The sequence below is a fragment of the Bombina bombina genome, chromosome 6 (genome assembly GCF_027579735.1).
Source record: "Bombina bombina isolate aBomBom1 chromosome 6, aBomBom1.pri, whole genome shotgun sequence".
In the NCBI taxonomy this organism is placed as follows: Eukaryota; Metazoa; Chordata; class Amphibia; order Anura; family Bombinatoridae; genus Bombina; species Bombina bombina.
Window position 1 is genome coordinate 499394220 of NC_069504.1, and position 16829 is coordinate 499411048.

Sequence of the window (16829 nt, forward strand, 5' to 3'; positions counted from 1 at the left end):
TTTAGGAACTGGAAGATCTAAAGCATAAAAAACCAAGGGAGATCAAGGTAAATATTTGTGAGTTTTCTCTTTCTTTACAAGCAAACATAACAATTGTAGTTTTTTTATACCATTGGTTATGTAGCTTATTTTAATTATGTCTAAATATTGAAAAAAGCAGCATATTTATTATCTTTTCAGACTAAATGTTTTGATTACAAAAGAACCAAAATAGAAATGTGCACTAAGACATTCCTTAAAGGCAATGCACTGTATGAGTGAGTTATGAAAGAGAGAAAGAGGGCCTGATATTATGAGCCTCGCGCTCAGGCAAGATATTCTTAAAAATCTCGTTGGTATGGCAAGGCCCCTAGAAAATTTAGAAACACCAATTTCTTCTGTTAAGTGTGATCAGTCCACGGGTCATCATTACTTCTGGGATATTACTCCTCCCCAACAGGAAGTGCAAGAGGATTCACCCAGCAGAGCTGCATATAGCTCCTCCCCTCTACGTCACTCCCAGTCATTCTCTTGCACCCAACGACTAGATAGGATGTGTGAGAGGACTATGGTGATTATACTTAGTTTTATATCTTCAATCAAAAGTTTGTTATTTTAAAATAGCACCGGAGTGTGTTATTATCTCTCTGGCAGAGTTTGAAGAAGAATCTACCAGAGTTTTTGTTATGATTTTAGCCGGAGTAGTTAAGATCATATTGCTGTTTCTCGGCCATCTGAGGAGAGGTAAACTTCAGATCAGGGGACAGCGGGCAGATGAATCTGCATAGAGGTATGTAGCAGTTTTTATTTTCTGACAATGGAATTGATGAGAAAATCCTGCCATACCGATATAATGTCATGTATGTATACTTTACACTTCAGTATTCTGGGGAATGGTACTTCACTAGAATTACACTGTAAGAAATACATAAAGCTGTTTAATAACTAGAGATTATGTTTAACGTTTTTGCTGGAATGTAAAATCGTTTTCATTTACTGAGGTACTGAGTGAATAAATGTTTGGGCACTATTTTTCCACTTGGCAGTTGCTTAATCTGTTTTTCTGACAGTTTCTGTTCTCCCTCACTGCTGTGTGTGAGGGGGAGGGGCCGTTTTTTTGGCGCTTTTACTGCATCAAATATTTCAGTCAGCAACTCATTGTATTCCCTGCATGATCCGGTTCATCTCTACAGAGCTCAGGGGTCTTCAAAACTTATTTTGAGGGAGGTAATTTCTCTCAGCAGAGCTGTGAGAATTATAGTTTGACTGAGATAAAAAACGTTTATTCTGTAATTTGTTTCCTGCTTTCAGAATTTGTTATCTTTGCTAATGGGATTAAACCTTTGCTAAAGTTGTGTTGTTTACAAGGATTGAGGCTATAACTGTTTCAATTTATTAATTTTCAACTGTCATAGATCTTCTGTGCTTCTTAAAGGCACAGTACGTTTTAATATTATTCTAATTGAATTGTATTTCCAAGTTGCAAGTTTATTTGCTAGTGTGTTAAACATGTCTGATTCAGAGGATGATACCTGTGTCATTTGTTGCAATGCCAAAGTGGAGCCCAATAGAAATTTATGTACTAACTGTATTGATGCTACTTTAAATAAAAGTCAATCTGTACAAATTGAACAAATTTCACCAAACAACGAGGGGAGAGTTATGCCGACTAACTCGCCTCACGTGTCAGTACCTACATCTCCCGCTCAGAGGGAGGTGCGTGATATTGTAGCGCCGAGTACATCTGGGCGGCCATTACAAATCACATTACAGGATATGGCTACTGTTATGACTGAGGTTTTGGCTAAATTACCAGAACTAAGAGGTAAGCGTGATCACTCTGGGGTGAGAACAGAGTGCGCTGATAATATTAGGGCCATGTCAGACACTGCGTCACAGGTGGCAGAACATGAGGACGGAGAACTTCATTCTGTGGGTGACGGTTCTGATCCAAACAGACTGGATTCAGATATTTCAAATTTTAAATTTAAACTGGAAAACCTCCGTGTATTACTAGGGGAGGTGTTAGCGGCTCTGAATGATTGTAACACAGTTGCAATACCAGAGAAAATGTGTAGGTTGGATAAATATTTTGCGGTACCGACGAGTACTGAGGTTTTTCCTATACCTAAGAGACTTACTGAAATTGTTACTAAGGAGTGGGATAGACCCGGTGTGCCGTTCTCACCCCCTCCGATATTTAGAAAAATGTTTCCAATAGACGCCACCACAAGGGACTTATGGCAAACGGTCCCTAAGGTGGAGGGAGCAGTTTCTACCTTAGCTAAGCGTACCACTATCCCGGTGGAGGATAGCTGTGCTTTTTCAGATCCAATGGATAAAAAGTTAGAGGGTTACCTTAAGAAAATGTTTGTTCAACAAGGTTTTATATTGCAACCCCTTGCATGCATTGCGCCGATCACGGCTGCAGCGGCATTCTGGATTGAGTCTCTGGAAGAGAACATTGGTTCAGCTACTCTGGACGACATTACGGACAGGCTTAGAGTCCTTAAACTAGCTAATTCATTCATTTCGGAGGCCGTAGTACATCTTACTAAACTTACGGAGTAGTATTCAGGATTCGCCATTCAGGCACGCAGGGCGCTGTGGCTAAAATCCTGGTCAGCTGATGTTACTTCTAAGTCTAAATTGCTTAATATACCTTTCAAAGGGCAGACCTTATTCGGGCCCGGGTTGAAAGAGATTATCGCTGACATTACAGGAGGTAAAGGCCATGCCCTGCCTCAGGACAAAGCCAAAGCCAAGACTAGACAGTCTAATTTTCGTTCCTTTCGTAATTTCAAAGCTGGAGCAGCATCAACTTCCTCTGCACCAAAACAGGAAGGAGCTGTTGCTCGCTACAGACAAGGCTGGAAACCTAACCAGTCCTGGAACAAGGGCAAGCAGACTAGGAAACCTGCTGCTGCCCCTAAGACAGCATGAATTGAGGGCCCCCGATCCGGGATCGGATCTAGTGGGGGGCAGACTTTCTCTCTTCGCCCAGGCTTGGGCAAGAGATGTTCAGGATCCCTGGGCGCTAGAGATAATATCTCAGGGATACCTTCTGGACTTCAAATACTCTCCTCCAAGAGAGAGATTTCATCTGTCAAGATTGTCAACAATCCAGACAAAGAAAGAGGCGTTTCTACGCTGTGTACAAGAGCTCTTGTTAATGGGAGTAATCCATCCAGTTCCACGATCGGAACAGGGACAGGGGTTTTACTCAAATCTGTTTGTGGTTCCCAAAAAAGAGGGAACTTTCAGACCAATCCTGGACTTAAAGATCCTAAACAAATTCCTAAGAGTTCCATCGTTCAAGATGGAGACTATTCGGACAATTTTACCTATGATCCAAGAGGGTCAGTACATGACCACTGTAGATTTAAAAGATACTTACCTTCACATACCGATTCACAAAGATCATTATCGGTACCTAAGGTTTGCCTTCCTAGACAGGCATTACCAGTTTGTGGCTCTTCCATTCGGATTGGCTACAGCTCCAAGAATCTTCACAAAGGTTCTGGGTGCTCTTCTGGCGGTACTAAGACCGCGGGGAATCTCGGTAGCTCCATACCTAGACGACATTCTGATACAAGCTTCAAGCTTTCAAACTGCCAAGTCTCATACAGAGTTAGTGCTGGCATTTCTAAGTTCACATGGATGGAAGGTGAACGAAAAGAAAAGTTCACTCGTTCCACTCACAAGAGTTCCCTTCCTGGGGACTCTTATAGATTCTGTAGAAATGAAGATTTACCTGACAGAGGACAGGCTAACAAGACTTCAAAGTGCTTGCCGCACCCTTCATTCCATTCAACACCCGTCAGTGGCTCAATGCATGGAGGGAATCGGCTTAATGGTAGCGGCAATGGACATAGTACCCTTTGCACGCTTACACCTCAGACCACTGCAACTGTGCATGCTAAGTCAGTGGAATGGGGATTACTCAGACTTATCCCCTTCTCTGAATCTGGATCAAGAGACCAGAAATTCTCTTCTATGGTGGCTTTCTCGGCCACATCTGTCCAGGGGGATGCCATTCAGCAGACCAGACTGGACAATTGTAACAACAGACGCCAGCCTTCTAGGTTGGGGTGCCGTCTGGAATTCTCTGAAGGCTCAGGGACAATGGAGTCAGGAGGAGAGTCTCCTGCCAATAAACATTCTGGAATTGAGAGCAGTTCTCAATGCCCTCCTGGCTTGGCCCCAGTTGACAACTCGGGGGTTCATCAGGTTTCAGTCGGACAACATCACGACTGTAGCTTACATCAACCATCAGGGAGGGACAAGAAGCTCCCTAGCTATGATGGAAGTATCAAAGATAATTCTCTGGGCAGAGTCTCACTCTTGCCACCTGTCAGCAATCCACATCCCGGGAGTGGAGAACTGGGAGGCGGATTTCTTAAGTCGTCAGACTTTTCATCCGGGGGAGTGGGAACTTCATCCGGAGGTCTTTGCCCAAATACTTCGACGTTGGGGCAAACCAGAGATAGATCTCATGGCGTCTCGACAGAACGCCAAGCTTCCTCGTTACGGGTCCAGATCCAGGGATCCAGGAGCAGTCCTGATAGATGCTCTGACAGCACCTTGGGACTTCAGGATGGCTTACGTGTTTCCACCCTTCCCGTTGCTTCCGCGATTGATTGCCAGAATCAAACAAGAGAGAGCATCAGTGATTCTAATAGCACCTGCGTGGCCACGCAGGACTTGGTATGCAGACCTGGTGGACATGTCATCCTGTCCACCTTGGTCTCTACCTCTGAAACAGGACCTTCTGATACAGGGTCCCTTCAAACATCAAAATCTAACTTCTCTGAAGCTGACTGCTTGGAAATTGAACGCTTGATTTTATCAAGACGTGGGTTTTCTGAGTCAGTTATTGATACCTTAATACAGGCTAGGAAACCTGTTACCAGAAAGATTTACCATAAGATATGGCGTAAATACCTATATTGGTGTGAATCCAAAGGTTACTCTTGGAGTAAGGTTAGGATTCCTAGGATATTGTCTTTTCTACAAGAAGGTTTAGAAAAGGGTTTATCTGCTAGTTCATTAAAGGGACAGATCTCAGCTCTGTCCATTCTGTTACACAAACGTCTGTCAGAAGTTCCTGACGTCCAGGCTTTTTGTCAGGCTTTGACCAGGATTAAGCCTGTGTTTAAAACTGTTGCTCCACCATGGAGTCTAAACCTTGTTCTTAATGTTTTTCAGGGCGTTCCGTTTGAACCCCTTCATTCCATTGATATAAAGTTGTTATCTTGGAAAGTTCTATTTTTAATGGCTATTTCCTCAGCTCGAAGAGTCTCTGAATTATCAGCCTTACATTGTGATTCTCCTTATTTGATTTTTCATTCGGATAAGGTAGTCCTGCGTACTAAACCTGGGTTCTTACCTAAGGTAGTTACTAACAGGAATATCAATCAAGAGATTGTTGTTCCTTCTTTATACCCAAATCCTTCTTCAAAGAAGGAACGTCTACTGCACAACCTGGATGTAGTCCGTGCTCTAAAATTTTACTTACAGGCAACTAAGGAATTTCGACAAACGTCTTCTCTGTTTGTCATTTACTCTGGGCAGAGGAGAGGTCAAAAAGCTTCCGCTACCTCTCTTTCTTTTTGGCTTTGTAGCATAATTCGTTTAGCTTATGAGACTGCTGGACAGCAGCCTCCTGAAAGAATTACAGCTCATTCTACTAGAGCTGTGGCTTCCACTTGGGCCTTCAAGAATGAGGCCTCTGTTGAACAGATTTGCAAGGCTGCAACTTGGTCTTCGCTTCATACTTTTTCCAAATTTTCCAAATTTGACACTTTTGCTTCATCGGAGGCTATTTTTGGGAGAAAGGTTCTTCAGGCAGTGGTTCCTTCTGTATAAAGAGCCTGCCTATCCCTCCCGTCATCCGTGTACTTTTGCTTTGGTATTGGTATCCCAGAAGTAATGATGACCCGTGGACTGATCACACTTAACAGAAGAAAACATAATTTATGCTTACCTGATAAATTCCTTTCTTCTGTAGTGTGATCAGTCCACGGCCCGCCCTGTTTTTAAGGCAGGTAAATATTTTTTAATTTATACTCCAGTCACCACTTCACCCTTGGCTTTTCCTTTCTCGTTGGTCCTTGGTCGAATGACTGGGAGTGACGTAGAGGGGAGGAGCTATATGCAGCTCTGCTGGGTGAATCCTCTTGCACTTCCTGTTGGGGAGGAGTAATATCCCAGAAGTAATGATGACCCGTGGACTGATCACACTACAGAAGAAAGGAATTTATCAGGTAAGCATAAATTATGTTTTTATTTTGGGAAATATATATGTTGCTATGTACTGTTCTTTATGTACTGTTCTTTATGGGAAACTGTTCTTTATGGGAAACTTTATGGGAGTCCCCTACGTTACAATATCAGGTCTAAAAAAAATCCCAAAGACTTTGTGTGATTTCTCTTCATGCCTGTGAGGTATTGAATATCAGACCCTCGAGAGAGAGAGAAAAGAGGAAGAGGGAGAAGAAATAATATATAAGAGAAAATGAATGGAAAAATATAAATATAAATGGTAAAGAAAGTGGAGAGCCAGAGAAAGAAAAAGAGAGATGGAAAAAATGTGTAAGTGTGAGAAACCACAAACCAGGCCAATAACAAAACCATATTTCAGACCCATGTGCCTAATGAAGACCGCCCAACGACCAGACGTGAGCTTACAGCACACCATCTGATCAGACTCATAAGTTTACAGCACACCTTCTGATCAGACCCATGAGCTCACATCACACCTTTTGATCACACCAATGAGCTTACAGCATACCTTCTGATCAGACCCATGAGTTTACAGCACAACCTGATCAGACACAAGAGATTACAGCACAACTTCTGATCAGACCCATGAACTTACAGCACACCTTCTGATCACACCCATGAGATTACAGCACACCTGATCAGACCCATGAGTTTACAGCACACCTTCTGATCACACCCATGAGATTACAGCACACCTTCTGATCACACCCATGAGATTACAGCACACCTGATCAGACCCATGAGTTTACAGCACACCTTCTGATCACACCCATGAGATTACAGCACACCTTCTGATCACACCCATGAGATTACAGCACACCTGATCAGACCCATGAGTTTACAGCACACCTTCTGATCACACCCATGAGCTTACAGCACACCTTCTGATCACACCCATGATCTTACAGCACACCTGATCACACCCATGAGCTTACAGCACACCTTCTGATCAGACCCATGAGCTCACAGCACACCTTCAGATCAGACCCATGAGCTCATATCACACCTTCAGATCAGACCCATGAGCTTACAGCACACCTTCTGATCAGACCCGTGAGTTTACAGCACACCTTGTGATCAGACCCATGAGCTTAGAGCACACCTTCTGATCACACCCATGAGCTTACAGCACACCTGATCACACCCATGAGCTCACAGCACACCTTCTGATCAGACCCATGAGCTCACATTACACATTTTGATCAGACCCATGAGCTCACAGCACACCTTCTGATCAGACGCATGAGCTCACAGCACACCTTCTGATCAGACCCATGAGCTTACAGCACACCTTCTGATCAGACCCATGAGCTTACAGCACACCTTCAGTTCAGACCCATGAGCTTACAGCACAGCTTCTGATCAGACCCATGAGCTCACAGTACACCTGATCAGACCCATGAGCTCACAGCACACACCTGACCAGACCCATGAGCTTACAGCACACCTTCTGATCAAACTCATGAGCTCACAGCACACACCTGACCAGACCCATGAGCTTACAGCACACCTTCTGATCAGACCCATGAACTCACAGCACACCTTCTGATCACACCCATGAGCTCACAGCACACACCTGATCAGACCCATGAGCTCACAGCACACACCTGACCAGACTCATGAGCTCACAGCACACCTTCTGGTCACACCCATGAGCTCACAGCACACCTTCTGTTCACACCCATGAGTTCACAGCACACATCTGACCAGACCCATGAGCTTACAGCACACCTTCTGATCAGACCCATGAACTCACAGCACACACCTGATCACACCCATGAGCTCACAGCACACACCTGATCAGACCCATGAGGTCACAGCACACACCTGACCAGACTCATGAGCTCACAGCACACCTTCTGGTCACACCCATGAGCTCACAGCACACCTTCTGATCACACCCATGAGTTCACAGCACACACCTGACCAGACCCATGAGCTCACAGCACACACCTTACCAGACCCATGAGCTCACAGCACACCTTCTGATCAGACCCATGAGCTAACAGTACACTTTCTGATCAGACCCATGAGCTTACAGCACACCTGATCAGACCCATGAGCTTACAGCACACCTGATCAGACCCATGAGCTTACAGCACACCTTCTGATCAGACCTATGAGCTTACAGCACACCTTCTGATCAAACCCATGAACTTACAGCACACCTTCTGATCAAACCCATGAGCTTACAGCACACCTTCTGATCAGACCCATGAGGTTACAGCACACCTTCTGATCAAACCCATGAACTTACAGCACACCTTCTGATCAAACCCATGAACTTACAGCACACCTTCTGATCAAACCCATGAACTTACAGCACACCTTCTGATCAGACCCATGAGCTTACAGCACACCTTCTGATCAAACCCATGAACTTACAGCACACCTTCTGATCAAACCCATGAACTTACAGCACACCTTCTGATCAGACCCATGAACTTACAGCACACCTTCTGATCAGACCTATGAGCTTACAGCACACCTTCTGATCAGACCCATGAGCTTAAAGCACACCTTCTGATCAGACCCATGAGCTTACAGCACACCTTCTGATCAGACCCCTGAGGTTACAGCACACCTGATCAGACCCATAAGCTTACAGCACACCTTCTGATCAGATCCATGAGCTTACAGCATACCTTCTTATCAGACCAATGAGTTCCGAGGAGATTCCCTGACCCAAACCATGAGAAAGTGGAGGGAAAAAAAAGTGAAAATAGAGTGAGAGAAAAAGGGGGCAATGAAGAGGGATAGAGACAGAGAGGTAGAATAACTTAGACTCAAGGTTTTTCTCTCTCCCTCTAATTCAAAGCCCACAAACCAAACCCATGATCCCACATCAGACCCCTGGATCAAAACATAAGTCATCCGAAGACTTATTTACAACTCCTAATCCATAAGAACACTGCAGACTCACATCAAAGGGACATGAAATCCAATGTTGTGTCTTTTATGATTCAGATAGAGCATTTGATTTTAAACAACTTTCCAATTTACTCCTATTATCAAATTTGCTTCATTCTCTTGGTTTACTTTGTAAAAGAGGATTATTGTACTACTGGGAGCTTGCTAAACACATCTGGTGAACTAATGACAAGAGGCATAAATGTGCAGCTATCAATTAGCAGCTAGCACCCAATACTGCGTTACTGCTCTTGTGCCTACCTAGGTATGCTTTTCAACTAAGGCTAACTAGATAACAGAAGTAAATTGGAAAGTTGTTTAAAATCAGATGCTCTGTCCCTTCAAGACCTATAAATATCATGCAGATATCTAGACCCATGAACCCATTGAAAACCTTCAGGTCTAACTTATGAGCCACAACAGATTTTTAGACCAGGCTCATGAGCCCACAGCAAACACCTGAGATCAGAGAACACTGCAGACTACAAGACTAAACCAACAGGAACAAGGGAGACCTGCAGAACAGCATGAAAGCAGATGCACAGGCCTGACCTAGAAGCCCACATTGAATCCAGATAAGGACTATGAGAGTACAGCAGATGCAGCTATACATGCCATACCCACGGGTGGAGGGAGGGCCCTTAGACTACTGGTGGTAAAACAGGAAGCATCTGCTTTTGCATACATCTGCAGCTTCGGTTAGCTCATATGCATACTCCTACTGTAAGTGAGATAAGGCAGCTCCATAAAGTGCACAGCCATCCATCCGCCTTACTACTTAGTACGTTATGTTTAAACCAAGAGGGTAGAATGTTTTCTAATTGACATATCCAAAAAAAAAAAGGTTTTCTTATTAAGGAATGTATTCTTATTACCTCCTGTAGATGGCACCAAAACTCTCTCAATGATTTTAATTGTATATTGTGCAACATTTGTAAAGTGTATCCTAGTGAAATGTTCATCCACTGCCAATTGTTTGCATAGTTTTTCACATCAACATGTTAATTGACTCTAGTATGGGCCTCCTTAGTATTTGTCCCAACACATTGTTAGGAAAGACCCTTAGACTAGGCCAGTGCAGATACAAACTCCCAGACAGGAGCCAAAGTGGCACAGTAAAGACATACAAACATGAACTAGGAGACTTATGCAGATGCAGCCCCCCATTGGTCTCCCCAGGACCTTTTTAGCGCCACCCGAATGGTTTTACTGACCACCCTGCTAAAATTTTAGCAAATATTAAAGGGACTTGAAACCTCAAAATGTTTTTCATGATTTGGATAGAACATACAATTTTAATCAACTTTTCAATTTACTTCTATTGTCAAATACAGCTTTGCACTACTGGCAGCTAGATTAACACATCTAGTTAGCTAATCACAAGAGACACGTGTGCAGGCACCAATCAGCAGCTAGTTCCCACTAGTGTAGGATATGTGCATATTCTTTTTCAACAAGGGATACCAAGAGAACAAAGTACATTTGAAAATAGAAGTAAATTTAAAAGTGTCTTAAAATGACATGCTCTATCTGAATCATGTAAGTTTAATTTTGACTTTCTGATCCCTTTACGCTAAAATTAGCTCATATTAAAAATGTTCATTAAATACATGTACAGTATGTTAAATTATGCGACTAAGTTGTGCTTTGGGTAGCAGCAAATTATATAATATTAGAAAATATTACACTGCCCCCACCTGGTTACTTCATAATGCAACCCGGCTAGCAATTTTTTCTGTTAAAGGGACAGTCTACTCCAGAATTTTTATTGTTTAAAAAGATAGATAACCCCTTTATTACCTATTCCCCAGTTTTGCATAACTAACACTGTTATATTAATATACTTTTTATCTCTGTGATTACCTTGTATTTAAGCCTTTGCAGACTGCCCCCTTATTTTAGTTTGTTTAAAAGACTTGCATTTTAGCCTATCAGTGCTGACTCATAAATAACTCCACGGGAGTGAGCACAATGTTATCTATATGACACACCTGAACTAACGCTATCTAGCTGTGAAAAACTGTGAAATGCATTCAGATAAGAGGCGGCCTTCAAGGGCTTAGAAATTAGAATATGAGCCTACCTAGGTTTAGCTTTCAACTAAGAATATCAAGAGAACAAAGCATTTGATTACAAAAGTAAATTGGAAAGTTGTTTAAAATTACATGCCCTATCTGAATCATGAAAGTTTAATTTTGACTAGATTGTCCCTTTAACACTGACACCTATAAATGCACAAGAGACTCAAGAACCATAACTATAATCCATACAGTGAGCCCCTTTAGTATACTCATTCTGCCTGATCCCTTACATTACATTTTCTAGTGTTTAGCTGACTTTCATCACAGGGTTGGCATAGATTGTGGTGCAACTCCACTTTTTGTTTGTGATTTTTATGGAACAGCCAGCCAAGTAATCTCCTCTTCACTGCAAAAGAGGACTTCCTGTGTGGTGAACAACTACATTTAGCAAAGTGACTGTATGGTGACTGTATGTGGATGAAAGACTTGCTGCAGGACTATGAGTTTCATCTGCTCAAGGTTTGTGGTGGCAATAGGTGCTGTAGGGCCAAGGGTATGGTCTAAAGTGGGTATGTGGCAAAACTAGAAGCTGCAGGGCCAGGGGTATGATTTGATGTGTGTATGTGGCGGAAATAAGTACTTCTTGGTCTGGGGTCTTATCTATTGTAGGCATTTGGCTAAAAAGCCGGGGACTATGTTACTGGCTGGGGCTCCAGAGTCTAATCTGGGTATGGTGTTGAGAGAAATAAAGGGTAGTGAGAATGTGGCTTAGAGGGGCTACATCCTTTTACCCATAATATTATTGTCTGTTGTTATTTTAGTGCTATGGGGCGATTGGCATGACGGGTTCTATGCATGAAACAGGCAACAAAATGTGATACTGAGTGAACAACAATAATTATTGGTATTAGTGCAGTTTACTGAGGACAAGCTGATTCTGAAGGTTCCCAGGTTTGCACATAAGAGACAGGTTGCAGGGCCCAGAGATAGTATGCTAGATGTTTTTTTAAAAAAAAACAAATCTCAACAATGATACTTTTATTGAAAATAATAATAAAACATCAAGTCTATATAGACTTCCCATTAAAAAGTCTCCTTGAGATTCTTTTCCTCTCTACCCTTCTTTTCTATGCCATTGCATTGTAGGACTCCTTAGCAAATGTATTATTAGTGACACTTGCGTTTCTGGGGTACAGGCATCCTTAGAGGAGGTGGATTCTGAGTTGATTCTGGTGCGAGAGGAACTACAGAAGGTCTGGGACATGTTGAAAACAAAGGACAGTGAGCTGGAAGAGCAAAATCTGGAACTGGAGTCTGCCCGAGGCCAGGTATAGAGCAATAAAGATGGAACAATGCATGAATACTGAAATAAAAAGACAGCATGTATCTAGCACTCAGAGAATGGTTTGCCTGGTACACTAATACTGATTATACATATAATAGATGCAATATCGACACAGGCTGGTAGATGCTTCACTAGACTCAAACCTTTTCAGACTGGAAAACTGAAACACAACACATTATACATGGCTAAATATTATGTAGATGGAATGCAACATTCTCAAACTCAGAGACTTAAAGGGACACTAAACCCAGATATTTTCTTTCATGATTCAGGTAGAGAATACAATTTTAAACAACATTGCAATTTACTTCTATTATCTAAGTTGCTTCATTTTTTGGATATTCTTTGTTAAAGAAATAGCAATGCACATGGGTGAGCCAATCACATGAGGTATCTATGTGCAGCCACCTATCAGCAGCGACTGAGCCTATCTAGATATGCTTTTCAACAAGGAATAGCAAGAGAATAAAGCAAATTAGTTAATAGAAGTAAATTAGAAAGTAGTTTAAAATTGCATACTCTTTCTAAATCACGAAAGAAAAAACGTGGGTTTTATGTCCCTTTAATACATTTTGGCCTATGGAGTTTTGACACAGAGTGGTAAAAATCTCATTCATTTTTTTCTTATTACAGTATACTGAGTGCAGCACTGAGAAGGCGAGGTTGGAACAGATGGTGTCTTCCTTGCAGCAACAGCTGACAGAGACGTAAGTGTTCCTTGTGTGCTGATCTACAAGAGCCTCATATTGCTAGCATTAGAATAATTATACACTCTTATAATCCATTGATTATGCTCCCCTAACTACAGTACAGTGGAGAATTGCTAATCTTCAGAGATGAGTACAGTCTTACATGTTTAACCATGCAGGAAGGGCAGAAAAGCACCAGTAAGATTCTAAAAGTATTTACTTTCTCCTTCTCAATTCTGGCTTCTCAGGGAACAGTCACTGAAGCATCTCAAGCAATTGAGGGAAATGGAGAAAACTGAGATGGATATTGAGAGATCTTCACTGGAGCTAAAGGTGAACAAGTTCTCTAAACAGAGAAAGCTGGGTCACAATTTGTACTGGTAATTTGTAACTGCCATGTCTTCTGGTGCAAGGCAATGTGTGTAAGCAATTGCCAAAGGCTAGATCCTCCCTATGTTTCAGAAACTAACGTTAATGTTCATGATATTTACTGACAATTTAAAAGAAAGTTTCTAAAACTATTTAAACTGGACAAAATGTTCATACTAATTTGTTTAGATTATAATCATGTGAGAGATCAGATTTCAAACTAGAAACTACCAGAAGATGGTCCCTAATTTCACTACCATGCTTAAACTTGACAAAGAGCATTGAGACAAGATGGGATAATATAATTTCTGCAAACAATTTTTGATTTGTAAGAAAAACAAGGAGAAAAGGCACAAACACAGGCAAAACAGCAAACACTCACCGAGATTACGAGTTTTGCGGTAACAGGGGTGCGGTGCTAACTCACAGTTTTTTTTCACCGCTCCCTTAAGACAACGCTGGTATTACAGGTTTTTTTAAACCTGCCGTTAGCCGCAAAAAGGTGAGCGTAGAGCAGAATTTAGCTCCACATCTCACCTCAATACCAGCGTTGCTTAAGTCAGCAGTAAGCTGGCAAAACGTGCTCGTGCACGATTTCCCCATAGGAAACAATGGGGCTGAGCTGGCTGAAAAAAAACCTAACACCTGCAAAAAAGCAGCGTCCAGCTTCTAACACAGGCCCATTGTTTCCTATGCGGAAAATAAATCTATGTCTACACCTAACACCCTAACATGAACCCGGAGTCTAAACACCCCTAATCTTACACTTATTAACCCCTATTCTGCCACACCCGCTATCGCTGCACCTACATTATATTATTAACCCCTAGTCTGCTGCTCCGGACACCGCCGCCACCTACATTATCCCTATGAACCCCTAATCTACTGCCCCCAACATCGCCGCCACCTACATTATAGTTATTAACCCCTAATCTCCCCCCCCCAACGTCACTGCAACTATATTAAATTTATTAACCCCTAATCTTCCGACCCCAACGTCGCCGCTACTATATTAAATTTATTAACCCCTAAACCTAAGTCTAACCCTAAGTCTAACCCCCCCAACTTAAATATAATTTAAATTAAACAAAATAAATTTAACATAATTAAATAAATTAATCCTATTTAAAACAAAATACTTACCTGTAAAATAAACCCTAAGCTAGCTACAATATAACTAATAGTTACATTGTAGCTAGTTTAGGATTTATATTTATTTTACAGGCAACTTTGTATTTATTTTAACTAGGTACAATAGTTATTAAATAGTTATTAACTATTTAATAACTACCTAGCTAAAATAAGTACAAAATGACCTGTAAAATAAATCCTAACCTAAGTTACAATTACACCTAACACTACACTATCATTAAATAAATTACCTAAACTACCCACAATTAAATACAATTAAATTAAATAAACTAAATTACGGAAAACCCCCCCACTAAATTACAGAAAATAAAAAAAGAATTACAAGAAATTTAAACGAATTACACCTAATCTACAGGGAGTGCAGCATTATTAGGCAAATGAGTATTTTGACTACATCATCCTCTTTATGCATGTTGTCTTACTCCAAGCTGTATAGGCTCAAAAGCCTACTACCAATTAAGCATATTAGGTGATGTGCATCTCTGTAATGAGAAGGGGTGTGGTCTAATGACATCAACACCCTATATCAGGTGTGCATAATTATTAGGCAACTTCCTTTCCTTTGGCAAAATGGCTCAAAAGAAGGACTTGACAGGCTCAGAAAAGTCAAAAATAGTGAGATATCTTGCAGAGGGATGCAGCACTCTTAAAATTGCAAAGCTTCTGAAGCGTGATCATCGAACAATCAAGCGTTTCATTCAAAATAGTCAACAGGGTCGCAAGAAGCGTGTGGAAAAACCAAGGCGCAAAATAATTGCCCATGAACTGAGAAAAGTCAAGCGTGCAGCTGCCAAGATGCCACTTGCCACCAGTTTGGCCATATTTCAGAGCTGCAACATCACTGGAGTGCCCAAAAGCACAAGGTGTGCAATACTCAGAGACATGGCCAAGGTAAGAAAGGCTGAAAGACGACCACCACTGAACAAGACACACAAGCTGAAACGTCAAAATTGGGCCAAGAAATATCTCAAGACTGATTTTTCTAAGGTTTTATGGACTGATGAAATGAGAGTGAGTCTTGATGGGCCAGATGGATGGGCCCGTGGCTGGATTGGTAAAGGGCAGAGAGCTCCAGTCCGACTCAGACGCCAGCAAGGTGGAGGTGGAGTACTGGTTTGGGCTGGTATCATCGAAGATGAGCTTGTGGGGCCTTTTCGGGTTGAGGATGGAGTCAAGCTCAACTCCCAGTCCTACTGCCAGTTTCTGGAAGACACCTTCTTCAAGCAGCGGTACAGGAAGAAGTCTGCATCCTTCAAGAAAAACATGATTTTCATGCAGGACAATGCTCCATCACACGCGTCCAAGTACTCCACAGCGTGGCTGGCAAGAAAAGGTATAAAAGAAGAAAATCTAATGACATGGCCTCCTTGTTCACCTGATCTGAACCCCATTGAGAACCTGTGGTCCATCATCAAATGTGAGATTTACAAGGAGGGAAAACAGTACACCTCTCTGAACAGTGTCTGGGAGGCTGTGGTTGCTGCTGCACGCAATGTTGATGGTGAACAGATCAAAACACTGACAGAATCCATGGATGGCAGGCTTTTGAGTGTCCTTGCAAAGAAAGGGGGCTATATTGGTCACTGATTTGTTTTTGTTTTGTTTTTGAATGTCAGAAATGTATATTTGTGAATGTTGAGATGTTATATTGGTTTCACTGGTAAAAATAAATAATTGAAATGGGTATATATTTGTTTTTTGTTAAGTTGCCTAATAATTATGCACAGTAATAGTCACCTGCACACACAGATATCCCCCTAAAATAGCTATAACTAAAAACAAACTAAAAACTACTTCCAAAACTATTCAGCTTTGATATTAATGAGTTTTTTGGGTTCATTGAGAACATGGTTGTTGTTCAATAATAAAATTAATCCTCAAAAATACAACTTGCCTAATAATTCTGCACTCCCTGTAATCTCCCTAATAAAATAAAAAATCCCCCCAAATAATAAAATTCCCTACCCTATACTAAATTACAAATAGCCCTTAAAAGGGCTTTTTGCGGGGCATTGCCCCAAAGTAATCAGCTCTTTCACCTGTAAAAAAAATACAATACCCCCCCAACATTAAAACCCA

At 41.7% G+C, this 16829-nt stretch overlaps 1 protein-coding gene across 1 annotated transcript in view; it reads left to right on the forward strand.

The window, feature by feature from the left end:
• The window catches only part of LOC128664485 (myosin-2 heavy chain-like), a 69429-nt gene that overhangs the window by 4076 nt on the left and 48524 nt on the right, over nt 1-16829 (forward strand). Inside the window, exons 3-5 of the mRNA XM_053719309.1 lie at nt 12392-12523; nt 13174-13247; nt 13478-13562. Of these exons, the coding sequence (XP_053575284.1) occupies nt 12392-12523; nt 13174-13247; nt 13478-13562 (291 nt within the window). The remainder of the gene's footprint in view (nt 1-12391; nt 12524-13173; nt 13248-13477; nt 13563-16829) is intronic.